The 27,990-nt window shown below is 41.7% G+C and overlaps 1 protein-coding gene across 1 annotated transcript; it reads right to left on the bottom strand.

Annotated features, from left to right (window-relative positions):
- Positions 1-1,254: 1,254 nt before the first annotated feature.
- On the bottom strand, positions 1,255-27,747 carry LOC139201255 (protein piccolo-like). Its single transcript, XM_070830530.1, has 15 exons — positions 27,740-27,747; positions 27,359-27,518; positions 26,425-26,432; positions 24,515-25,880; positions 23,149-24,000; positions 20,860-21,660; positions 19,789-20,697; positions 18,685-19,665; positions 17,610-18,476; positions 16,518-17,324; positions 15,103-16,266; positions 13,503-14,795; positions 11,677-12,882; positions 10,667-10,706; positions 1,255-1,694 (listed from the first exon to the last, which is right to left on the bottom strand). The coding sequence occupies exons 1-15, from the start codon at positions 27,745-27,747 to the stop codon at positions 1,255-1,257; spliced, it is 10,902 nt and encodes a 3,633-aa protein (XP_070686631.1).
- Positions 27,748-27,990: the final 243 nt, after the last annotated feature.

Below are 27,990 nucleotides of genomic sequence, written 5' to 3'. Positions count from 1 at the left end.
CATTTTTACTTGTATCATTATCCACCTGCCCATCCGTCAATTCCTGTGATACAGGTAAAATCTGGGGTTGATCTTCATCATATTCCTCTGATTTTGATTTGGGCTTAGTAGCTGACGCAGAGTCAACTATGTTTTCCAGTCTAACCTGCCCAATTGGTAGGGAGACCTTCCTTTCTTTAACTGGCTCTTTTTTGGTTTCATCTTGCTCCTAAAAGAAGAAAACAAGAAACAAGAAAAAACAACTGTAAATAAATTTTTTTCAATGAAAGAAGCAAACTGTCTGGGACAAACATATATTTTACCTTGTTTTCACTTGTAACTCATCATGCTTTTAAGTTTAATTCTGAAAATGGTCTAATGTAATGGGAAGATGGATCATTCAGTCAATTCTTATCAATGTAAGATAAACAGTGACAGTTAACATATTAGATAAGACACATAAACAAGCTAAACAGAGCCCAAATGAGGGATGAAGTAAACTAGTAAATGATGGGTTAGCAAAAAATGAAAGTTCACTAAAATATGCAATGAAATGCAGTAAAATAGTAATGATGCCAATATAATGGCAATGGAAATGTATGCTTAGTGTACATTTTATTTTTTCAATGGCAGTCTTCCATACTGTTAAAAACACAACATAGTCTGCACACTATAATTATTTAGTTATTTTCTTTTATATAATTTAGATTTTATTGTGTTAAATGGAGCAGTGGTCAATTTAAGCATTATTGTTTATCAAGAGGACCCACTCTTACTTTAATGATAATGTTCCTTGTAGATACTGGTTGTGTCTCTGGAGTTGAGGTGACATCAGTAATCTTTTCCAGTTTATCAGCCACTTCCTTATTGTCAACTGCTATGACTGGTTCTGCTACTGATACCAGTTCTGGTTCTTGTGAATGTGGTTCCATCTCAACTTGCTGTAAAGATTTTGTTGGCTCTGTCAGTTTGATATGATCATCAGGCTGTACTTCCCCACTAATCCCCTCTGAAGCAGACACTTCTGGCTTTGTTTCAATCCCTGGAACAACTGCAGCCATAGTAACCTCTGTAGTAATAGGGGAAGGGGGTACACCTGTAGCCTCAGCCACTGGGAAAGAGGAAGCTGCAGCTACACTGGCTTCGACTTTGACTTTGGGAAGGTCAGGTTTAGGCTCATCAGTTTGAGGAAATTCAGTTACACTGAGCTCCTTTTTCACCACCTCTTGTTTATCTTCAACTGTTACAGTCTTAGACACATCTGTAGATGGCAATTCAACCTTTGGTGTAGTGGTAGTGGCAGTGGCAGTGGCAGTGGTTATGGGTTCGTTTATTGATGTTGCTAAAGGCTGTTTTTCTGCTGTAACAGGTGAAGTCTTTGCTGTGGTGGGTATGAGTGTGGTCTCCAGTTCGATTTGTGTAGAAGCTGCTGGGGCTGTGGTTTCCATCTTGACAGATAGAGGTTCCATTTTTGCTTTTGGGGTAGGAGCAGTTGATACCGATTTGAAGGGAGCAGGTGTGGGCTGTGATTTTGCGGTTGGAGGTGTGGGCTCTGCCTTTGAAGGAGCAATTTTGGGTTCTGCGATTTTCGTTGTAGGTGTGGCCTGGGTCTCTGGTTTGGCAGATACAGGTGAAGGCTGGGCCATTTTTCCTGAGTCTCCTAACTGTCCCAACAAAGCTCTTTGAGTCTGGCAGTTCAGACACAGCCATTCCTTCTGTGGTCAAACAAAGAGACACAACATATGATTAGGAAACATTCTACATCAAGACTAACATTGAAGTATATAACACATACAATTTTAATACATTGCGTTATACATTCAATTGATGCTACATCAGTATTTAAAAATATTGGCCTAGAGAGGTATTTCTTACAGGAGGATACGAAAAGCAGGGCTTATTGTGTGACCTAACTTACGTAATTGATCCAGGATTAAGATATTTATTTTGGTTGCTGTTTGTTTTGTCTCTCTCTCACTCTCTGTCCAACCTCCACCCTACATGGACCCTGACAGAAAGCCACCCACCTCTGAGCCTGGTTCTGTTCAAGATTTCCTGTTAAAGGGGAGTTTTTCCTGCCACTGTTGCCTAATATAATATGTGATGCTTGCTCATGTGGGGATTCTTGAATCCTTAATTTTGAATTCATTTTGAATGATATTCCACAAAGCCAATTCGGAGCTAATGTCATTAAATTAATTATAGCCTATATCAAAGTACTTTGTTTGTTCAACAAGATAAATGAAGCATTGTATTGCATTAGCTGATTAGCATTAGCTGTTTCATTCAATGTCTCACCATCAGTGGCTGGTTCATCAGCTGCTTGGCTACCAGCTAAATAGTAACATGCAATAATATTCATATGTGTGAACAGCACAGCCATCTCTTTTTCGGCTTTTGTAATCTACTACTTTTTTCCTCCACAAATGTTTTTTGGTGTTACTTAACTCTAGTGTTCTGGTACGTATTTGTCGATTGCCCTTGCAGTATTTTTGTTGCTACTTGACTTCTTTGTGAATTCAATTCACAAAGCTTTGCTGCCCAATTCAACAGTAATAAGCATTTTTCATGAATTTAATATCATCGATGTAAGCTCTGACTGAAGCATTTTTGGAAAATTAACAAAAGCAATAATACATTCTATTTATTTTGTAATAGTGAAGTCATCTACATGGTGCAATTGTTGTATAACGTTTGATAGTATTTTTATTTTCAAATTGAAACACATAAAGCCAAAGCAGTATATTTCCTCCACTGATTTTACTGTGTGTGGTGCTGTGCAGACATTCGTGCACGGCTGGCACTCTAAATTTTAAAAAGACAATAAACAATAGTAAATAAACAAAAGGTTGCTATGGATTTTAATTAAATTCTTCTTCTTACTTTGCATTTTGTACAGACTTATCAGCATTTTAATCTAACTGAAGATTGTTACACTGGCAAAGCCTGAGTTGAAGCAAACCCTGAGCTGCAGTCTGATTAGGAATTGGATTATGCTGGAAAGGTAGTTTTCATTGTAACATAGCTCAGGTTTTGTAACTCAGCTCAGGTTTTTTGCTTTTTACTTTTTGAAATACCTCTAAATTTTACATCAGACACAAATAAGCATGCAACAAAAAAGATTTCAAACTTAAACATAAATGTCTGGTCTCTGTCTAGTCTCAAAACACCTGTGACTTTGTCACAGTAATAGCAGGTTCCAATTCACTGTGTTTTGCTGGCACATTTAGGTCTTAGACTGTAACTTTAAAGTTGAAATAGGAAATGGAGGTGACATTTAAAAAAAATAATAAATAAAAAATACTCTCAATATCATATGTGTCAAAGCAATGAAGTATTGACGTGTGTTGCAGTACTCCACAACTCGTACTTTTCACATTTTCAACCACTAAAGGCATCTTGTCGTAATTTATTATAAACAACAACATGCTACTATAAAACACAGTCTTTTATGCTGAGTAATACCATAGCACTCAAATATAAATCCACTCTTCACCCTGCACTATTGTTGCTGGACAATTCAAATAACCAAACCATTTACACAAAATATATTAACATATTTTATAATACAATATTTTATAGACGTCAATAGACGCTTGTGATCCCTAATATTAAGATGCTCGCTGCTATGACACCAGAACTAACGACACTTGTAATACAGCAATAAAAATGCTTACCTCGCAGTAGAGCTAATCACATTTTATAAGCAACACTATTACTTTAAAAAATAATCCTCTGAGGACACATTTCTTATCACATCTAAGCTCCATTAATGGAAAGTTAAGGAGGAGAGGAAAGCATAAGCTGTCAATAGATAAAACAGTGAGTCTGTAGCAACCTAGCAGATGAAATCACAGCAATGCGCCTGCCTCTGCAGCGCTAGGGAGAGCAGTTGTGATACACAGGATAGAGGAGGAGATTACATTGCTCACATATCCTGTTTGTGAAACACCATAAAGTTTTAATTGCTTCATCCATGACAAAATATTTAATCTATGCACATTTAACCCAGTGCATCTTAATTATGGAACCACAATTGCCACATGTGCACACCAATATTTACATTGTTATAAATAGGATGTGTATCTGGATGTGTCTCAAAGACACATTTGTCTTGGAGATTAGCACTGGTTCAGGAGGCAGTGATATAAATGAATAACATAGTTCATGGGCTCATGTGCTGAGTTGGGCTTTGGTAAATGATGTAATCTACTCTCTGTCATACGCTGGCTTAGGCCAGCTTTTACAATCCAGCTGTGCTGGACATTTCATCTTTGTTCCAATAAACAAACCTAAAATATCACACTGCTAAGACCTGTGGTGATCATACTCCTAAACAGAAAGACTAGGCTAGAGGCTTGAGGTAACATTTACATTTGATTGGTCAAAATATTTTAATATTTGGCCAGACATTTTTATTTTTGTCATACTAAGAATCCAGTTGTCCAATTAATTAAACTGATTAGATATTTCGGAATAAAAGCATGTTAACATAAATCAGCTGCAAAGAATGAAAATATAAATGCTCATATTGTACCCTGAGCCTGTGAGTAGCAGCAACACTGCAAGAAAAGCGATTAGCTGCAATGCTGTAAAATGCTTTCACTGACTGAGAAATCATAGTAAACAGACTTACAACTAATGAGAATGTCTCTCTCTCTCTCTCTATGCTTGCATGGTTTAGGAGAACATTAATACTGGTGCATCCAGTTTGATTGACTGAGTTGTGATTCAGTCAGGAAGATGATAATCCTATTGGTTGCCAACAATAACAAACAAAGCCTCATCAGCATAGTGCATGATGCTGAAGATCATGTAAGCTATTAAATCATTTAAACCTCAATTTAATGTTATCTGATGCATAAAAGTTCAGGGTAAGATCTAAGGGTTTGTCCCTGTTAAATGACATTCAAACGATAAATTAGTAATCACAAAATCCAGCTCTCCCTACATTTCTGATCATCTTAAATACCCAGCATAGTGGCCTTATTAGCAAGAGCTCAAATTCAATGATGCTATCTTTAAAGCTATGTAAATAAGTTGAATCATGCCTGTATATAATTGCCATTTTGGAGGAACATCTATTCTTTTCTTACAACAATATGAAAAAGGAAAAAAAAAAACATTGTTCTATTATAGATAAAAGTGCACTACAGTGTAAAATCAGATCAATTTCATAATTGCCCAATGTGGATAAAAGAGAAAAAAATATATATATAATATAATAGTAGATTTTCACATTTTTATCATGTCTGTCATTGCCATTTCATCAATCAGTTGTATCATTGCAGGGTAACCTAAATTCATTTTAGCCACTTGAGATTATTGCGTTCTGAAATTAACACATATTAACAATACACAGGTTGTTAAAAAGCTACAGGATTGTCAAAAACCACATTTGCATAACTCATTAAAATCTGACATTGTGGTCTATTCCCCATTCTATCTCTGCTTCCCTCTAACAGGACAAACTTGAAAAGAGATAACGGGAAAGACTGAGAGAAGGATCAAACAGCAGTGTTCGCAGATGGCAGAGCCATGGTCGTGCGTTGTGGAGTCTTTCTGCTGGTCGACTCAATTCTCCCTCTCCTGCAATCTAAATATGGCCCTGCCCCTCACACCTCTCCATGTGCTGGTATCACACAGGTCCAAGTCTCCGCATGATAACTGCCCCTTTTCAACCCAAGTCAAGAACAAATAGACAGAGAAATTTTAGAAGTATGCAAATAAAGGGTTGCACTTCTGCATTATGTGTTATATGCCAAGTGAATACCAAACAAATCTGCAAAGATAAACATTCATACACCACCACTGCACCAACCTTGCATCTGATAACTCATTTATTCTAAATCAAACTGAAAAAAACATCTCAGTCAACAAAAAGACTTAATCCCATCATATTCCCCTCCAGCACTAGTCATTGCCTCACAGTCACAGAGTCTCAGAGCCATGCATCAGAGCCACAGGGTTTGGAAAGCCGCCATCATCCTTTTGTCTAATTAAATCTGTTTTATGAGTAAAGAGCAGGAGCCCCAAGCAGAGAGCTGTGGGAGAGGCTGCTTCCCACGATTAGCCTCTGAGCTGGATTACCAGACCATCACAATGACAGCAGTCAGGAAATTATGCTCTTGACACACAGGCGTGCTGCATTAGGCTGGATCTGCAGAGCTTTATAACAAATTGCCCAGTTCGCTTTATTCACAGCAGAAGACATTCTGCATTTATGCAACACCTTAGAAAAGGCTGCCATTGCCATTGTTCTGATGACCCATTATTTTGAAACCCCAATGTCCAAAAAATGTCTCACTGGTGCACTCCAGTCCAACCGTGCATTGGAGTGTGCAGACCCACAACTTTCAGTGTGTATTATTTGTACAAAACCACATCTTCTTTTAAAGCTCTAGTCAGTGGGTGCCCAAGCTGTCCCAAAATTTACATTTTATGGTAGCTTGACTGAAGCGATGCTCTTTGGGCTGTGGACTACACTACTATTTCTCAGCCTCAGCCTTTCCTGTTGTTGATGCCTGAGTTGGTAAGTTTCTTATTGATTTTCTGGCAGATGCCTTTTGGCATAAGCTGTAGCTGGCTAATACACTTGGCTTTCAACAGCCTCCTCAGAGCAAACTCCACATAAATCAAGCCCTCTGATAATAGAGAGCATTGACCTACTAATCTGTAATAAGCAGAGTGCTTCATTCTAAAGACAAGGAAATATGCCCTCTGCTTTTTCCAATCTGTCAAATGGTGCATCAGCAAACTTTGATGGCAGGGTGCAATGGGGCAAAGCTTGAAGTGGAAGACAGAATGAGAGGGTGTGGCATTAGATAGCAGACAAAGACACTAAGAGGTATTTGAACAAAGCAAAACCTGTAGGTGAGGCCCTGTTCCTATTATTTTTCTCACTGGAAGCCACAGTATCTATTAAAATAGTAACATAGATCCTTTTCTCACATTCAGGGAAATTATCGCAGTTTGAGGGACAACTGTCACATCCTTACAAATGTCATGAAACACCAAGCATACTCTGTCCTTTCAAAAGTTAATTCATAGTCTATACTGATACAACTACGAGAAGAGGCATTAAAAAATTACTACAAAGATGTCAGCGTTCACTTTGGTATAACAGTATTTCAGGAATGGTCTAATGCAGCATAAAGTGCAAAGCATGAGCCAACTCAATTTTAGCACTGCTTGTCTCGATGTGCCTTCTAAGAGAGGCTGTGAAAAAAAAGAGTAGGGATGCAGCAGGTAGGCTGTGCTTGATCTCTCCTCAGAGTGACTATTTTTAACACCGTCACTTGGTGCACTAGGGGGTGTCTCCTGCTTATCATGGGGCCAACAGTCTGTGGTTGTCTGCCTTACAGCAGGAAAGATTTCGTGCATGGACCGGGTGAAGAATGTGAAAACTTTGCGGTTAACGAAAAGGCTTCAAAATGTTGCAGGTTTAAGGGCAGTCTGCTGGGTTTATGTGTCAGAGACCATGCATCTTGATTTGGTCTCTCATGGAGGTTTTGCAAAATGTTTGGCAGTTGCTTTACCTTTAAATGGTAGGCACAATTCCTGCAATTGGTGTTGAAATAAATTTATATTTTAAGATAACATATGAGTTGAAGACTGGTTTGTACAGTGGCCGACAAGGGCAAATGTCCTACAATGGCCCATAACATTTGCATGAAGAGAAACGTACGGCAGCTTCAGAAACAATATTGCATCAAAAACACACATGAAAATTAAACACAAATACAACAACAGAGCATGTTGTAAATGAAAATGATGCAAAGTAAACAAGAAAAAGGTTTTGAGTAACAAATGCAACAGAAAAACACTGCAATACAGCTGAAGTGCTCCACGTCTCTAGGGGGAGCACTAATAGCTTGATTTAACAACCTGAGAGACAAAGACTAGACAAGAGACGAAGTGTAAAGTACTGTAAAAGAGTAAGGAGGCGAAATAAAAAGGTATGTATTCTTCTTAACATTTAGCCTTAGTTTGACAATCTACTCTTATATTCTCTTTTATATATTGCAAAAGGCTAACGGCAAATATAAAAAAAGAATATGTACCTTTTTATGATGCCTCTTTACCATAGACTGTATGTTCTTTACTCCACTGTTCACTTTCTCATCTGGTCTCTCCCTCTCTCTCAGGTCAAATATCAAGCTGTTACACTTAAGCTATTACACTTAAGTTGTGTTGCAGTGTCTTTTTGTTGCATTTGTTTTCAGGGTTTGTTTGCTTTTAACTTAGTTGTATCTATTTTGAATTTTCGTATATGTATGTTTTAGATTTGGCATCGTTTCTGAAGCTATTGTAGTGTGTTTGCCCTCGTCCGCCACCGTAGCTTTTAACTGGAAAAATTAAACAAGAAAATCCATTGTAAGCCAAAGACAGAGTCACGTGGTGACATTACAACATGGTGACAATACTGAGAACTATCATTCATACTGTCTTTCCTGTCACACAAAAAGCTTTAGCTGGCAAAGCACGACACACGTGTGTCCTACTTATCAGACAACAGTCACTCCCAGGCTTTTGATGATATCAGCTGAAGCAGAACAGGCAAAGGGAAAAATGGATAGACTTGCTGCTAGCACTCACTTTGCTTAGAAAGGCCTCTTTTTCTGTCAAAACCTCACATTTTCATGCTTTAAAAGGAGGTATATTTCTACTACACAGCAACACATATTCACGATAGAGAACTAACAGTCACAGCCCATTTATGGTTAAAGCAGGTCATAGGATTGCCAAGTATGCCAACTCATCCTATCAGTTATGTTAAGGCCAAGCTATTTCTGTTTTCCTCAGCTATTAAGAGTAATGAATCTGTGCTGTACACACACCAGCAATCATCCACGCTTGTCCCTTCCCCCATCAAACCTCCAGCCTAAGGCTCTTCCCCCTCTCTGGTGTCCACGAAAAACGTGAGAAGTGTCAATTACATAAGAGGTACATCTCTGTCAGTGTTATCTCTCCATAATAATGTGCCATTTGGGCTGAGCGTGTGGTAATCTGTCTCTGGGAAACCAAACTGAAAGCAGAAAAAAGAAAAAGAGAAAAAATATAGCTCACATTCACTCAATCACTGCAGAGATGACTTATGTTGTTTACTGAAAACCAACATAATGCAAGAACACTGTCCTCAGTCTCTCTGCAAACATCTGTCAACTAGATTTACTTTTTCTTTTATAGAAAAGTACTAATTCCAAAAATTGAATAAAGGGTCAAGTTGTATAATAATTGCATCTGTTATATATTTTCCAGATGTAATTTATGTTTTTTTCTCCTGTTTTAACCGACCATTGAAAATAATGATGATTAAAGAATAAAGAGCCTTTAATGTTTTCACCAAATTACTCTAGCTAGAGCAGGAGCACTCTGGAAACCCATCTACAAACTACTGAACACATCAACTGTTCATACTGTTAACAGAAAAACAGACCAACCCCGTGGGGAAATGAGAGTTGTTCAGAGAGGAACGTATTACTGCACCATACGTATAGGGTAAGAAAAGGCAAGGGTACACAGTCTTCAACAATTACCTGCATGCAGACGTCACAAAGCGGTACATGTACTACTGCCACCCACATAAAATGAAGGGAAAATTGTTGAATTACACGAAGCCACTGATCTGTGATAGAGCAGATGGCCTGAAAGGAAATGTCTGCTGCTCTAATGTACTGCACTGTGTTGTGTTGGATTTAATCCATTTCACCTCTGCTTATTGGCATATCACAGGGCTTTGCCATCTCAGATCTCTCACGGGGGCTGGAGATTCCCTAGTCCCTTGTCTGCAAGGGCAGCAGATCCCATCTCACTAATGCTGTTGCACAACCCTCAATCACTTTATTACATTTTCAGTGCTGCTGGTAGGCTGAAGCACTCTTCTCATGAGCTGTTATGTAATGACCGGGCCACTCTTGTGGAGGGATAGCAGCCACCACATGCCTGTAATTTACTACTAAATTAGGTCAAAAATTACATTAATTAACTCCATATAGATCTCTGTTCAAAGCATAGACTGAGTATAATGATGGACGACATGCAGCTTCACAAAAGCGAAGCTAAAACATCTTCATGGCCCTCTGGTGGCTGGCTGCAATATAAGTCATAGACCCCGCCCCTCAATGTTAATCAAAGTATACATTAAATAATTTTTCACAAAGATAGCTTCGGTTGACTGGCAGCTGGGATTGGCTCCATGGATGGATGGGTGGTTTCTGTCCTTTTAAGTTGTTCTTATCATGCTTATGTGTGTTAAAGTATTCATTGTTTTGATACATTTCGTTTAAATTAGTTAAGTGATACTATAAAAAAAGAGATGTGTCAGCATAATTGACAGATAACCCTAACTCGCGATTGAGTCTGACGAGTATTTGGGTGGGACCTTGATACCAGGGCTCCAGTTCAAATGGCATTGCCAGCACAGTATGGCAGGGCTCATATCAATATTTTGGCTTCATTTTTGGACGATGGGAGGAAGTGAAGAAGCGTTGACCATCTTTATGTACAGTCTATGATTCAAAGTCACTGTCTAGAAACCAATTCAAGGAAGCTCTCTGCTGTGGCACTTTCATCTATTATTCCACCACACATGTAATTCATGGTCTTTAAGAAGAACATTAAAATCAAAAGCTGAGTAAATCCAGCCTATTGTGTGCTACATTTTCATTAACAATATATGGCTGACTAGACAGGCCGACTATCGCCCAGTTTCTCCACCACTCACTCTGAAGAATAAGAAGCAAAAAGACAGAACTTACTAAAAATCTATTGTATTGCTTTTAGACTCCAACCAAAAAAACAAAACAAAAGAATGGGGGTTCCTGACACAACTACCTACTTCCAAGGTGCATGGAGGACAGGCAAGAGTCAGAGGAAATCAAAACTTAACACTTGTAGTTAGACCAACGTGTTTTGGTTTGTGGCCTCTGATGAACCTGATAGGATGACCCTGATGAAAGTCACAGGCCAAAACACAAAGTTGTTTAAACTATAGGCATTGCAAAAGTTTTGACCTCTTGAGACTCCAACCAAAATAATAACATGCTTGACTGCACAAAAATGACCAATTAACAAAGACAGTAACAACTATATGAACTTGATAATACAAGAAATAGTCCTTTTCTGTTAATATTTATTTAAAAAAAGAAACTAAATTACAAACTGTAATACTGTTGTGCTGTAATACTGTTTTCATTCTGACAGTAAACCATGTTCCACAGCAACACTGTGATTTACTGACTCTGAACTACACAAATTTCTCCAGGTGGATTTGGCATTATGAATTCTAAAGATCTTAATATCTTCAGCTTTTATACATTTACCAGTTCATTGCTCTTTGCATTCTATTCATTATATCTTCAGTATCTCTCTCATGTTACATGTGAGTCATGCATAATATGGTGTAGAAACATGTGCATTTGGATTAAATTACACTGCTTCTCTCTCATACTGAAGTGCCCTTAACTAGTATTTTGTTGCTCATTGTCAGACATTAATACTAAAAACCCATGCCATAATTACAGTCCAATAAAACAAATAACACCAAGTTATAATAACCACTGCTGTCAATTGAAAATGAAGCAACTCAACTGATAAAACTGCTGGGGTAGAGTCAGAAATCATTTTTTTCAATGCAAAACCTAAAGAAACTCTAAAAATTGATGTGAAAATGACATGTGAAATTAAATGTCTTACCGTATCTGTATGAGGCATGGGGTTAAATCCACAAAGACTGCAGACAGTGTTCTTGCATTCGGTGCAGGTGTTGTAGTTGGGAAGATCCTTGGAGCCTATGTTGAGTTCAGCCTTACAGAGTGGACATGCCAATGAACCTGCTTTAGATGCAACTTGAGTCACTTCTGTGGTTATGGGAAGCTCTGATGGAGCTTTTTCTACTTTGGCCTGTGTTGATGAAGCAAGCTTGGCCTGTTGAGGTGGCTCTGATTTCACTGCAGCAGGTTGCTTGGTCTCCTTTGCAGGGGACATCTTAGGAGAAACTGGAGGTGTAATTTTAGGAGAGACTGGGGCTGTAGTGGACATCTTAGGAGAAACTGGAGGTGTAATTTTAGGAGAGACTGGGGCTGTAGTGGACATCTTAGGAGAAACTGGAGGTGTCATTTTAGGAGAGACAGGGGCTGTAGTGGACATCTTACGTGGAGTTGGTGGTGTAGTTTTAGGTTCGTCCTGGACAGCTGAAGTTATCAAAGTGGATGCAGAGCTTAAGAAAGATGACCCAAAGCCAAACATCTTTCCAGTCACTGACTCAGCAGACTTTGCTGCACTAGGCTGTGTTTTAGGACCACCAAAGCCAAAGAAGCCTCCTGACTCCTGTTTAGCAGGCTGAGCTGGTGGTGGCACTGATTTAGCTGGAGCGGTACCAGCTTTTGGAGTCTGTTGTGGTGGTGGCTTTCCTACTTCTCGATCTGATTGTGGTGCAGATTTGATAGGAGGAAGCTGATGTGATGGTTTTCCAGCTTCTTGTTTTGCCACACCTGCCTTGATTTCTTGCTTTATAGATTGAGAAAGCTGTGCTTGGGGGGATTTTCCAACAGGATGCTGCGGGCCAGCCACATCCTGGCCTTGCCCTTGTTCAGTATCTGAAACAACCTGTGTCTTCTGTATAGAACCTTGTTGAGGTGTGTCTGTCCTTTGGACTGCAGTTGGCAAAGGAGCCTCAGCTTGTGGGGTTTGTTTTTTGCCTGGAGTTGCTTGTGTGACATCTTTTTTGACTGCTACAGATTCTGTAGGCTTCTCCTTCTGGTCTAATGTTGATATATGCTTCTGCTCAAGAACAGCAACCTTGCTTGGAGAGGGCTGTGGTTTCACTACAGTAGGTCCAGTGGGCTCAGATGCTCCTAGGGCTCTCACCATCTGGCAGTTCAGACAAAGCCATTCCTTTACCTGAAAAGAAATTACAATGGATTGTATAAATAATTGCTGAAGAACAAGCAAGAACACAGTATTTTGACAAACCACAAAGCTTAACAGGACAAAAGTGGTTTCATCACTAAAAATTTTGATTTCAGAGGGTATTCAAGCACTTCCTCACATCCTCAGTTAACATGTATCTATTGCCTATGCTTATTATAAAGATAAAATCTGTTTATTTATAATTCATATGAGTTTGGTATTTATAGTTACTGATAGGACTGACAGAATAAACGTGCTGTATGAGGTTAGTGAACAGATGTATGTCAAGGAGTTATCGAAAAGACTGTCATATTAAATTAAGACTACTTGTTTAAGCAGTTAAAATGCACTTAAAATGATCACCACTAAAATTAATATTTGCTATTTAAACATTGCAACATATTGATTACTAAACAACATTAAAGTGTTATATCAAATTATGGAAGACCACTGTAGGCATATAAACAATGTTGAACAAATTAGAAAATGCTTATCTTAATCAAACAATAAATGTTTTCTTTAATTAATAAATTACATCTTTACTTTGTTGCTTTCTTAAAATAATTTTAGCAAAGGCAGCAGGAGTAAGCAGCAAGGAGTTAGTGATTTACCTCTGCCACGTTTGGCATTGGATTAAATCCACACTGGTTGCAGACAGCAGTCTTGCATTCCGTGCAAGTGTTGTAGTTGGGAGGATCTTTGGAGCCTATGTTGAGGTTGACCTTACAGAGTGGACAGTTGGACTGATCTGCTTTTGGAGCACCTTGAGTGTCTGCTGGTGCCTTGGGGGGTTCTGATGGAGCTTTGTCCACTTTGGCTTGAACTGCTGAAGAAGTATTTTCCTGCTGGAGTTTCTCTGGTTTCTTCTCCTCAGTTTTCTGGACAGCAGGTGGCTTAGTTTCCTTTGCAGGTAATATTTTAGGAGAGGCTGGTGGTGTAATTTTAGGAGAGACAGGGGCTGTAGTGGACATCTTACGTGGAGTTGACGGTGTCATTTTAGGAGAGACAGGGGCTGTAGTGGACATCTTACGTGGAGTTGGCGGTGTCATTTTAGGAGAGACAGGGGCTGTAGTGGACATCTTACGTGGAGTTGGCGGTGTCATTTTAGGAGAGACAGGGGCTGTAGTGGACATCTTACGTGGAGTTGGTGGTGTAGTTTTAGGTTCATCCTGGACAGCTGAAGTTATCAAAGTGGATGCAGAGCTTAAGAAAGATGACCCAAAGCCAAACATCTTTCCAGTCACTGACTCGGCAGACTTTGCTGCACTAGGCTGTGTTTTAGGACCACCAAAGCCAAAGAAGCCTCCTGGCTCCTGTTTAGCAGGCTGAGCTGGTGGCGGTGCAGATTTGGCTGGAGAGGTACCAGCTTTTGGAGTCTGTTGTGGGGGTGGCTTTCCCATCTCTCGATTTGGTGGAGGAGATGATTTAGCAGTAGAAGTCACAGCTTTTGGGTGCTGTTGTTGAGGTGGCTTCCCTGCATCTTGATCTGGTGGAGGAGCAGGTTTATCAGTAGAAGTCACAGCTTTTTGCGGCTCTTGTTCCAGTGCACCAGGTTGTCCTTTGGGTGTTTCTTCAGAAGACTTTTGTATAGCCTTTGAAACATCAGTCTTTATATTACTGGATACAACAGTTTTGTCAGGTAATGAAGCAGCTGTAGGGGTAGCTGCACCAAGGGCTGAGGATTCAGGTTCTTTGGATGTGACAACATTAACAAGGTCGTTTTTGGGTGAAGCTGGTTTAATGTTGTCTTCCTGAGAAGTTGACATTGGGGTCTCTTTCTTTTGTGAGGTGGCAGGGACCTCTTTGCTTGGTGAAGGTTGGAGTTTTATCATGGGAAGGCCTTGGGGTTCAGAAGCTCCAAGTGCTCTCTGCATCTGGCAGTTAAGACAAAGCCATTCCTTTGCCTGAAAAACAAACACAAAACATGAGTGACATCCTTTGGATTTGTTAATAACAAACTGTCAAACCAGTACTTTGATGTATTGGTCCAAATAAATAGTTTTACTAGTAAGTAACAACAGCGTTTGGGGAAAACTAACCAAAAATAAAACTTGTGAGTCAATAGCCAATGTATGCAATTAAAACAATCAATGTATTAATTTGTCTTCTGAGCAAAACTGTAGAATGAGGAAATTAATTCTACGTAGAAGTTAGTTATTTAATCACCTCTGATAGATTTGGCATGGGACTAAATCCACATTTGTTGCAAACAGTTGTTTTGCATTCTGTGCAGGTGTTGTAGGTTGTAGGATCTTTGGAGCCCATGTTAAGTTCCACCTTACAGAGGGGACAAGTAGACTGGCCAACTTTGGGAGCAGCTTGGGAAGCTTCTGGTTTTGCAGGCTCTGATGGACCCTTATCTACGTTGGCTTGCCCTGATGGAGGAGCCTGGGCCTGCTGAGGTTGGTCTGGTATCTTTTCTAGATGTGGTTTCTGAGCAGCAGGTGGTTTGGCCTCCTTTGCTGAAGTTATTTTTGGAGAAACTGGGGGGCTGGACTTTGGAGAAATCTTTGATGCTGACATCTTGTCAGACACTTGCGCTGGGGCAGACATTTTGCGGGAACTTGGTGGTGTTGCACGGGACTCCTCCTGAACTGCAGATGTTATCAAGGTGGATGCTGAGCTGAAGAGCGATGAACCAAATCCCAACATTTTCCCTGTCACCGCCTCAGTTGTTTTTGAGGCAGCACGCTGAGATTTGGGACTACCAAAGAGGGAGAAGCCTCCTTTTTCTTGATTTGTAGGCTGTGCTGCTGTGGTAGCAGATTTGGCATGGATAGAGGATGTGACCGGCTGATCAGCCATTTTCTGAACTATTTCAATTTTCTCCTCTTTCTTTTCTGATATTTCTTTAGTTGTAGGGGAACTTGGTGGAGTGATATCCTTTTTCTTCTGGAGAGATTTTTCAGTATCTGTGTTGACAGGAGGAGTTTGAGCAGGCAGTGGTTTATTGAGGTCGGAAACTATAGCTGTTGCCTCTCTGGCAGGAGGTGCAGAAGAGGCAGGAACCTGCTTGGGAAGAGGTGAACTTGTTTTCTCCTCTGTTGTTGGGGCTGAAACAGTAACTGGCATCTCTTTTGCAGGTGGTGAGACAGTGGTTGATATTTGGGTAATATCCATTTGAAATTGGGGTTTAGTTTCTTCTTTCGTTTGTGGTGCACTGGGTGTTGGGCTGTCCTTCTGATTTTTGTCTGGCACTTCTTTTTGTGTGGAGATAATGTCTTTCTTTAGATCGGCAGTTGTGTTTTTTTCGGCAGCAGCAGTTGTGGACACTTTGTTTGGTGATGCCTGGGGTTTCATCAGTGGAGGCTCTACTAATTCAGATGCTGTGAGAGCTCTTTGCATCTGGCAAGTCAGACACAGCCACTCCTTCATCTGTGGGGAGAACCATATTCATTTGATTAAGTGTTCCTCTAAAACATTCAATGGTTTGTACAATAATGCCATAGTATAGTACAAAAAAAGCAAGCATGTATGTGTTTTTATATTCTATTTTAGATACACCACATCATCAAATTTTAGATTGGCATTATATATTTTGAGTGTAAACTAAAGCCTTTATAAAATGTTGATATCATATGGAAGAAACACCATTAATTCACACATCTTGTGTGAATCTCACTTACGTCTGACACATTTGGCATGGGGTTAAATCCACACTGATTACAGACAGTGTTCTTGCACTCAGTGCAGTTGTTGTAGTTGGGTGGTTCCTTGGAGCCAATGTTGAGTTCAGTCTTACAAAGTGGACAGGTGGACTGGCCTGGTTTGACGGTGGCTTGGGCGGCTGCTGAAGCTTTTGGAGGCTCTGAAGGAGCTTTGTCCACTTTTGCCTGTACCAATGGAGGTGTCTTGGTCTGCTGGGGTTGTTCTGGCTTCTTCTGTTGTTCTTTCTTTGTGGCATCGGGGGATGTCATTACTTTTGCTGGAGACAACTTGGGAGAAACTGGTGGAGTGGTCTTGGTAATCAAAGTGGACGCAGAGCTGAAGATAGAAGAACCAAAGCCAAACATTTTCCCAGTCACTGACTCTGCTGGCTTTGCCTCCGGTTCAGTTTTACCACCCCCAAAACCAAAGAAGCCTCCTGATTCTTGCTGTGTGGTACTCTGCTTACGTTCTGTTTGCCTTATCTGCTCTGGTGTTTTGTTAGGTCCTGATGTTTTCTGGGGCTCCTGTGGCTTTTTCTGAGAAGGAACTGGACTGGGCTGTTTCTGACCCTCTGGCTTGTTAGTGGCCTCAGCTGTAGCTGGCTGTGCTGTTGCAGGTGGCTTCTTTTGAGGTGGTGTTGATGATTCTTTATTTTCAGGTACACGTGAGCTGATGATGTCTTTGTTTTGTGGTTTTGCAGGAGAATTGACAGACGTGACTCCTGAAGGTTGTGTGACTCCAACAGCCCTCTGCATCTGACAGGTGAGACACAACCACTCCTTCACCTAAAAAGAAAAAAAAAAGTTCCTTTATAAACTGCTAATATGTAAATAGTTACTCAGTATTTTACATGTACGTCATGCAGTTATATTTTAGCAGAAGTTAATGTAGTAAACAAGACAAATTGAGGATTTCAATTGTAACATTCACAAAAATCTTGAACAAGGGCATGCATAATTTGAATACTATGAAGAGCCAGTAAAGGACACTTTCAAAACAGTAACAGTCTGTCAACTGTTGAATGTAAAATGAAACTGTAGTTAAAATCTATTTGTTCTCTCTGGTCTTACCGCTGTTTCATTTGTCATAGGATTAAATCCACACTGGTTACAGACAATGGTTTTGCATTCAGTGCAGGTATTGTAGTTCGGTAGAGCCTTGGAACCCAAGTTGAGTTCAACTTTACAGAGTGGACAGGTAGACTGGCCTGCAGCCTTTGGAGGCACTGATGGGGCTCTGTCCAACTTGGTCTGTCCTGATGGAGGTGTCTGCTGGGATGGCTCTGTTTTCTCCTGCAGCTCCAGCTTCTGGGCTACAGTGGACTTGATCTGTTTTGCAGGTGACATCTTGGGAGAAACTGGTGGAGTGGTTTTGGGTTGGTCCTGAACAGCTGAGGTTACCAAAGTAGATGCAGAACTTAAAATGGAAGAGCCAAAGCCAAACATCTTCCCAGTCACTGACTCTGCCGGTTTAGCAGCATCAGACTGAGATTTACCACCACCAAAACCAAAGAAGCCTCCAGACTCTTGCTGTGTTGCTGCTGTGGTATTACTCTGCTTACATTCACTTTGGCTTGGCTGATCTGGTGGCTTCTTTGGATCTGTCTTCTGTCTTTCCTGTGGAGTTTCATGAGCAGGTGCTGGGCTAGCCTGTTTCAATGGTGCAGTAGCAGCTTCAGGTTTGCCTGACTGTACTGACAATGTGGACTGTTTTCTCTGTGGTGAGCCTGGTTCTGAGGTCTCCTTCTTTTGTGCAGCAGGACCTGGACCGTCCTTCTTTAGAGGTGTAGTTGGTTTTGAATCATCCTTCAACTGGACTGCAGCAGGTGAAGGAACTTTACTGGGTGATGGCTGGGACTTTATTGCTGGAGGTCTTGGGGGCTCAGGTGCTCCAACTGCTCTTTTCATCTGACAGTTTAGACATAGCCACTCTTCAACCTAGAATACAGTAAACACCTAGTTATGTGTTGCCTTGGAATTGTGAATTGTAGTAGTTCACAACTATAATATTCAGAGGAGCAGACTCCCTAAAACTGCACTACAGTTCAAGGAGATAACTATAAAAAAGTCACAGATCAATGAAAAAATAATTTTGTAATGACTGCATTTATACTTTAAATGTATACAGATGTATTCTCTCACTTACCTCTCCCATAGGCATTGGGTTAAATCCACATTGAGTACAGACAGTGGTCTTGCACTCAGTGCATTTGTTGTACTTCGGAGGGTCTTTGGAGCCGATGTTAAGGTCCACCTTACACAGTGGACAGGTGGCTTGACCTGCATTAGGAGACGTTTCAGAGACTGTTGCTGCCTTTGGTGGCTGTGAGAGAACTTTGTCCTCTTTGCTCTGGTAAGATTCCTCTGGTTTCTTCTCCTGCTCTGGCTTCTGAGTAGGAGTTTTGGGTTCTCTCGCTGGTGACATTTTGGGAGAAACTGTTGGTGTACTTTTTTGAGAAGTCTTAGGCACTGCAGACATCTTGGGTGAGACTTGTGCTGGTGCAGACATCTTACGAGAGCCTGGTGGTGTAGTGCGTGATTCCTCCTGAACAGCGGATGATATTAAAGTGGATGCTGAGCTGAAAATGGAGGAACCAAAGCCAAACATCCTCCCAGTCACAGACTCCGTTGTTTTTGAAGCATCAGGTCTTGTTTTAGGGCCACTGAAGCCGAATAGGTTTCCTGACTCGTGCTGTGTATCCGGAGTGACCTTATTCTGTTTTAGTCCATGTTGACTTGCCTGGTCTGTTGGTTTCAGAGGACCTGATGCCCCCAGAGAAGTTTTTTGACCAGGAGTTGGGCTAGCCTGTGTGTCACTTTCTGGTCCTTTAGCAACCTTAGTTGCTTGTGTTTCTGCCTTAGGCTGTGCCTTCTGAGGAGAACCTGGCGTGGAACTCCCCTTCTTTTGAAGTGTATCAGCCACTGGAGTCTCCACCCTCAGAGGTGCATCAGTTTTAGATAATTCCTTCTGTAGAGTTTCCACTTGATTGGGAGCTGTTAATTTCTGATGTGCAGCAGATGGAGGAATTTTATTAGCTGCATTGTTAGGTTTCATAGGAGGTGCTGTGAGTTCAGATGCACTAAGAGCTCTCTGCATCTGACAATTCAGGCATAACCACTCTTTTACCTGCAAATAGAAAACATGTCAAATTAAAATATGAAACCTCTACATCACCTGCATGCAATCATTCTTTACTGTCATTTCAAAGTAAATTGGAGAATTGGGAAATGTCATCTTTGCATTTATTACCTCTGATACATTTGGCATTGGGGTGAATCCACATTGGTTACAGACAGTGTTCTTGCATTCAGTGCAGTTGTTGTAGTTGGGAGGTTCCTTGGAGCCAAGATTGAGCTCCACTTTACAGAGTGGACATGTCGATTGGCCTGCCTTGGGAACAGCTTGGAAAACAGCTGCATCCTTTGGAGGCTCTGATGGCACTGTGTCTACTTTGGCTTGCAGCAATGGAGAAGTTTTGGGCTGTTGAACTTGTTCTAGTTTCTTCTCCTGATCTCGTTTCTGAGCAAGAGGTGATTTGGTTGCCTTTGTGGCCGGTATCTTGGGCGAAACTGGTGGTGTTGTTCTGGAGTCATCATGGGCAGCTGAGTTTATTAAAGTGGATGCAGAATTGAAGATGGAGGAACCAAAGCCAAACATTTTCCCACCCATTGATTCAGCAGGCTTTGCAGCATCAGGTTGAGGTTTAGGGCCGCCAAATCCAAAAAAACCTCCGGATTCCTCTTGCGTAGTTGAGGTAGTATTACTCTGCTTCTGTCCAGTTTGACTTGTCTGGTCTGGTGGTTTCTGAGGGCCTGTCTTACGGCCCTCCTGTGGAGTTTTCTGGCCAGGAGCGAAGTTGACCTGTTTCTGACTTTCTGGTCCTTTCACGACTTCAGTCTTGTCTGGCTGCTTTGCTGGTGTTGACGGTTTCCTCTGAGGGGAGCCTGGTGCAGAAGTATCCTTTATTCTAGATTCAGTAGGTGTTGGAGTGTCTTTCTGTTGAGGTTTATCTAGTCGGGGAGTCTCCTTATTTGTGGCATTGACAGGTGCAGTGACTTTATTTGGTGAGGCCTGTAGTTTCATCATGGGAGTTCCTGGAGGCTCAGATGCTCCTAGTGCTCTCTGCATCTGGCAGTTGAGACATAACCACTCCTTCACCTGCATCATAGAAAACAGTTAATAAGTAAAATTTACATCATGGCTGTTGAAATTTATTTTACTTCTTACAATACATTAATTGCATTATTAATCAAAAAAGAATTCATTGTTCAATCATTGTTCAAGTGACGTTTCTGTAATCTACGACTCTTATTATCTTACCTCCTTTACATTTGGCATTGGATTAAATCCACACTGGTTACAGACAGTGTTGTTGCACTCCGTACATGTGCTGTAGTTGGGAGGATCTTTAGATCCCACATTGAGTTCCAGTTTACAGAGGGGACAGATTGACTGGCCTGCTTTAGAAGTGATTGGGGAAGCTGATGCTTTCTTTTGTGACTCTGATGGAGGTTTGTCCATTTTTGGGTATACTGATGGAGAACCTTTGACCACTTGGGGTTGTTCTGGTTTCTTTTCCTGTTCTGGTTTCTTGGCAGTGGGGGATTTGGAGTCTTTTGCAGCAGGCATTTTGGGAGAAACGGGTGGTGTTCTTTTGGGCTCATCAACAGCTGAGGAAATCAAAGTGGATGCAGAACTGAAGATGGACGAACCAAAACCAAACATCTTCCCAGTGACTGATTCGGCAGGCTTTGCAGCATCGGTCTGACTTTTAGGACCACCAAAACCAAAGAACCCTCCTGAATCTTGCTGTGTAGCTGAAGTGGCAATTCCCTGCTTTTGTGCAGTTTGGTTTGACTGATCTGGTTGTTTCTGAGGACCTGTCTTCTGGCTGGCCTGTTTATAACTGTCTGGTCCTTTAGCAGCTTCAGCCTTGGCTGGTTGTGCTGCTGGTGTAGATATTTTCCTCTGAGGAGAGCCTGGTGCAGAAGTCTTTTGTAGCGCAGGCTGTGCTGGAATATTCTTTTTAGATGATGAATTGACCAAAGATGCGTCTTTGTGAGGTTCAATTCCGCCTGCAGCTCGTTTCACCTGGCAGTTTAGACAAAGCCACTCATTTCCCTTAAAAAAACACAACAAAAAAAACAAATAACAAATTAATATTTTTCTTAATAACAAATTACAGTGAAAGCTCTAAAGAAGAAAGCCAAACAGAGAAGCAAGGAGTGGAGGTGCCCTATTCTGAAAAGTAAAAACACACCCACACACATATAAGTCATGAAAAACACTGAGCAGACTCTTTAGATAGCTACAGCAATGTGGATGAAGACAGGACTTGGTTGGGTGTGATGTAGGACTGATGTGACTGATGGTGGAACATATCATCCAGCTTAGTCCTTGCTTGTAATTTTTGTCACATCCACTATTTAAGAAAAACACTTATCTGGTGATTGTATTTAATCAAGTATGTTTAAACTTTAATTTCATCAATTAATTCTGTTATCACAAAAGAGCAAATGAAAGCTTTGAAAGAAGAAAGCTAAGTGACACCACTGACAATGTTTGGATGGAGAGATCCCTCTGTGCTTGCAAAAAACACAGAGGGATCTCTGTTTTAGCTATTAGTTTAAGCAGTATCACGAGATCAAGTAGCCTTGGGCTGTCCTTGGCAAGGTAGCCTACTAACTGTGCATTGAATTACAGAGTCAAGTGTCAGGTCCTTTGTTCCTCAGATAGCCTGGAAGATGCCATGTCCATATGTGGTATTCCCCACAAGACAATCCCCAAGAGGTGTGTGCATGTGTATGTGGAATATGTGTGTAACTGTGTTTTCACTCTCAGCTTTTCACGTAAGTCTCTTTGGATAAACTCCAACAACAGTATTTAACACATTTAATCATGGAGCCATTGTCTTTGGATTGTGCATGTAACTATGCAGTGTAAACCATCTCCTTTTTTATTTTGAAGAGCTGTAGGGAAAGACAGTGACACCAAAGGTAGCCTTCCCATAGACTCAACACCCACAGACTGGTGGCACTGTGAGTAAGATATGAACTGAAATTGTCCGCACAAAAAAAAACAAAGACGAATCTGTTTGGTGTGACTTATCTGCTCATACAATTCCATGAGAAAAAAAAAAAATTCTAAAACACGCCTCTGTCATGAGCTGAACTTTAACTCTGTAACATAAAAAGGATTGCTGTTTTGTCAACTAAACTTGTAAATGAGTTATACCATTTGGGAATAGCACTCCAAACAATTAAATGAAATCAACCACTCTGAACATCAAAAGGGAACTTAACAGCTTCAAAGAGCTTAATTCACAAGTATCATAAGCATGCTACAGTACTGTGTCTAAGTAATGAACACTTCGGACGCATTGAGGCAATAATATAACAACCCAGACTGAACCAGCTGACAGATTTTGTAAGGCCAATCAGAAACCTCACAAAATTAAAGCAATTTGCCTCTAAAACTATAAAACTATATAGTGATGTAGCCTATGAAAACTTTTTGAGATCAAATTTGAAAATTTTCCTTCCTCCCCTTTCATCAGTTCTTTATTCATTTCTTCATTAGTTAATGTAATCAATACCACATGTGTCTTACCTCTTTAACATTTGGCATGGGGTTAAATCCACAATGGTTGCAGACAGTGCTTTTGCATTCAGTACAGGTGTTGTAGTTGGGAGGATCCCTCGAACCCACGTTGAGCACCATTTTACAGATTGGACAAGTGGATTGGCCTGATTTAGGAACATTGTGGGTGGCTGATGCTGCCTTTGGAGTCTCTGATGGGGCTTTGTCCACTTCAGCCTGTCCACTTGGATGAGCCTTTGGCTGCTGGGTTTGCTCTTGTTTCTTTTCTTGCATTGATTTCTGGACAGTAGGTGCTTTGATGTCCTTTGTGGACTGCATTTTGGGTGAAACTGGTGGTGTGGTTTTAGGCTCATCCTGAACAGCTGATGCTATCAAAGTAGATGCCGAACTGAAAATCGAGGAACCAAAACCAAACATCTTCCCAGTCACTGACCCTTCAGGTTTTGCAGCTTCGGTTTTAGCATCACCAAAGCCAAATAAACCCCCTGACTCATGCTGGGGAGCTGCAGTGGTACTGCTTTGCTTGCGTCCAGTTTGACTAGTCTGGTCCGGTTTTTGAGACCCTGATGTTCTCTGGGTGTCAGGTGTCACTTTCTGAACAGAAGCTGGGCTTGCCTGTCTTTGACTTTCTGGTCCTTTAGCAGCTTCGCCCTTGGCTGGCACTTTTGCTGATGTAGACTGCATTCTCTGAGGTGAACCTGGTGCTGACATCTCTTTTTTGACAGGTGCGGCAGGAGACGGTGTCTGGTTTTGAGCAGCAGAAACTTTGTTGGGCGTGGGCTTTTTCATGGAAGGTCCCGGTGGTCCAGAACTTCCTTGAGCTCGCTGTATCTGGCAGGTAAGACAAAGCCACTCACGGCCCTATACAAAAATAAAAAGATACATACATTTTGACACAAGGTATAAGAAAAAAGCATCACATCAGCATAAATATTATAACATAAAAGCTATTCACAAAAAATAGTTAAGTGGCATCACAAATAACTTTTATAACTTTATAAAATTTAGCAATGCCACTGAAGATAATTCATTGTCATTTCTATTTTCAAGACAGCCAGTAAAAGGTGTTGACAATGTTGTATAATAACTTGACTTGTAATAGATATGGTGCAGATACTGTGGTAGATGTGGTTGTGTGTAATAGTAAGTCCAAATCATATATGTGGTAAAGCTTCATGTTGAATGTACTTTCAGTAATAAAGCACTACTATGACTGTATTGAGTAGCGAAATAATTTTCTAATTAGTCAAAGAGAACCATAAAAAAATTAATAGCAAATCATATGTACTGTAGTATATACACATGCACATTTAGTTTAAAGCATAGTCACAAGAAAATAAATGATACGCAAGCAAATTACTAAGCCACTACTTACATCAGAATCTGGAGGACTGAAGCCACACAAGCTGCACACTTCACTTTTACACTGTGTACAGGTTTTATAGTTAGGTGGTTCCTTGGTGTACATATTGAGTTCTGTTGTGGTGCACACTGGGCAAAGGGACTTAGCTCCTGCTTTTGAGTGAGAACCTGCTTTAGTTGCTCCCGGTGATGAAGACACTCCAGGTCCCTTAGGGCCTTGTTGCTGAGGCCCAGGCTTATCAGAGGACTGCTGCTGGGGTGTAGTCCTGAAGCCTTGCTGTTGTTGTCCCACCTTAGACGTGCCCTGTTGTTGCTGTGCAACTTTAGGGGAACCTTGTTGCTGCTGTGAAAGCTTAGGTGAGCTCTGCTGTTGCTGTCCAGTTCTCGGTGATCCCTGCTGTTGCTGTCCAGTTCTCGGTGATCCTTGCTGTTGCTGTCCAGTTCTCGGTGATCCCTGCTGTTGCTGTCCAGTTCTCGGTGATCCCTGCTGTTGCTGTCCAGTTCTTGGTGAACCCTGCTGTTGCTGTCCTACTTTAGGTGACCCTTGCTGTGAACCAGTTTTTTGTGACCCAGCCTTTGTGGCCTCTTGCACCCCAGTCTTAGCAGACCCTTGTTGTTGCATCCCTGTCTTAGGTAGAACCTGTTGTTGTGATGATGTCTTTGGAGATTCTGGCTGTGCCCCACTTTTAGTCAGGATCTGTTGTTGAGCTCCAGGCTTAGGTGAACCATGCTGTGGTGGGCCCTTGGGTTGACTTTTTTGTGGCTCTCCTTTAAGCTTGTCGTCAGGCTGTGTCCCTGCCTTTGGAGCAACTTGTTGCCCACCAGGCTTATTAAGGGGTCCAGCCTGTCCATTCCCATGCAGCTGTGGTGACTCTTGTTTAGGAGGAGGCTGGGTCTTTTGCATAGGGGGGCCCTGGCCTGATTTTTGGGATCCCTGCTGCTGTTTAGGGCCTTTGCCAGATCCTGCTCCCATCTGCTGCTCTCCAGATGGCTTCCCCTCCTGGGAAGGTGATTTCTGATTTTTATTCCCCTCCCCATCATCTCCAAATAAGCCAAACTTATTCACAGCAGAGGACACGGCATTGAGGGGGTTGGCCCCGCTAAGGAATTTGGAGGAGAACATAGTGGGGTCTTCCTCCTCGTCCTCCTCCTCTTCCTCCTCCTCCTCCTCCTCCTCCTCCTCCTCCTCCTCACAGGAGCTGGAATCTACAGGACTGTCAGAGTCAGAGCAGGAGCTGTCCCGTTTCTGTCCTGGCTCTCCTGCAGAGGCCTGAGGGGGAGCTGGGGCTGGAGCTGTAGAGAGGGCATCTACAGCCCCACTGCTGCTGCTGCTGCTGCTCCCTGGGCTCTCCTCTGGTTCAGCATCTACATCAGACTTCCTAAATGCACGACAAACAGACAGAGAGGAAGTGTGAGAAGACAGGTAACAAAGGAAGAATGATAAAGGAGAGTTGAGAATTTGCGCACCACAGTCGTGATCCTGTCCAAGCCAATATGCTGTCTGGTAAACAAAATAAAATGCTGCAAGAGCATGCTAAAGTATAATGGATGCAGAGGAAACATGAATCATCCACTGATTGACTGTTTAAGGTGGGTTTTTGATCCTCTTTTTACATATTGAGAAATACTTGTGATGGATTTATCTGTAACTCTCCCATTTAGAGGGGTGCATCTTTCTCTAAATCCCCAAACTACATGTTTTACAGTAGAGGAATCCACATTTGAATACACTGTACACACTGCGTCTATGACATATAACCTTTACTTTCATCCTGGAAGCGATTATCATTTGCAGTGCAATTGTCGCTTCCATCCAGAGACAGCCATTCATGTTTCAGCCTCGCTTTGATTTACTCTCCGACTGTTGCTTTCAGGACCACGGACAGGGTCAGAGCCGCTCTGCTGATCACAGCTCATACACACCTCTCAGCCTGCAATACAGTAGAGACCAGTGTGCAACACATGAGGCGGATGCCGCTCTCCATAGACTCAGCTACTACAAACACAATTCAAATCACCATTCAAGGTGCACCCACAGGTCCAGATTACTATTTTTCAGCCATTGATAAAGAATTTGACTTTCTCTGCTCATCACATCCTGGGATTTTCCTCATTCATCACCCAAACAGCACCGACTGCCGAGGAGTGAGAAATCTCATGCAGAATATGTTTTACAGCAGCCAGACGAGTAAACACAGGACATCTAGCGCTCTCTCTGGAGTAACTGCAGGCACATCCGGGTAGAGGCCCGTCAAATAATGCATGGGAAGTGAATACTGATACTTTCCTTTTCAAAAGCAACATCAAGGGCACTATAGGTCTGTGGTAAGAAATTATCTGTACGTAATAGTCGGATTTAACGTTTACTAAGCTCAGCCCACTGGCAGCGATGGCTCACCCAGAGGCGGATGAGTGGATCTGATGTACCCACAGTGTTTTATCGTCACGAAAAAGCAGCACGCATGACGCCCGACCACTCTAAACGCGATAACATGTTGGTCCGCATAGGGTGCGAGGTGATGACATCTCTGTGCGCACGGTTGAGAGGAGATTGAAAAAAAAAAAAAAAAAAAAGCACATTATCACTTATTTGTGTGCCCTTGACCGGAAGCCTGTTCAGATTTTTCCGAAAAGTCTAAATGTCTTACAATGCTGGTTTATTTGAAACCAGCTGAAACAGCGAGGAAACCCAGCAAAAGCCCTGTCATCGGTGGCATCTCCCGAATACCATCTGTTATCCGCTCCGTGTCCCCCCGCTCATCTCCTCCCATCCTGCAGCCGAGCATCCTTCACCCTCCACGGTCACAATGTCAAACACTGAAGCGCGGCGTTCCAGTGACAGCGAAGGAAATTGTACCTTGATCAAGAGCAGATTTGTCTCCCTATCCTCGCCCAAACCTCCTCGGATATCCCCTGTCCGTGCCTGTCTGATCGCCGAGGGATGGAGGGCACAGGGCAGCGGATAGAGAGCGATCAGCATCCACTCCGCCTCCCTCTCCAGTGCGCAGGCGCCGCATCTGACAGGTGATCACAATATATATCACGCACGGAAATTGAAATTAAAGGGGACAAGGCGATTTATATCCCCGGAGTCACGTGGGAAGACCGTAAGATTTACCCTCCTGCGTTATAGGTTGCACATTTTCTCAGCGACCGGTGACATATTTGAAATGTCCCTGGGGTGATCATGAGTAGTAGGCTAGTACATAAAGATAATGTGACAGTACTACTGCTGTACCTGGTCATGAGAGCAACATCAGATGTATTCACTTCACTTTGAATTTGATTTGACATGATCATTTATATTCTGTATTTACATAATTCTTTCAAAACACCACAGTCAGTTGTGGTGCTTTTTTCTGTTTTGCAGCATTCACAGGGCATGCCGTAACAGAGCACTAGTGAGGCGTGGTGTATTTCATCTGTGGATTCAGTGTAGATAATCTTGTCTTGCTTTTACTATTTTATATACACACAGATGCATGTATC

This window comes from Pempheris klunzingeri, chromosome 5, assembly GCF_042242105.1.
Source record: "Pempheris klunzingeri isolate RE-2024b chromosome 5, fPemKlu1.hap1, whole genome shotgun sequence".
Lineage (NCBI taxonomy): Eukaryota > Metazoa > Chordata > Actinopteri > Acropomatiformes > Pempheridae > Pempheris > Pempheris klunzingeri.
Note: the sequence above shows the minus strand (reverse complement) of the source record. Positions and strands in the feature narration are given on the sequence as shown.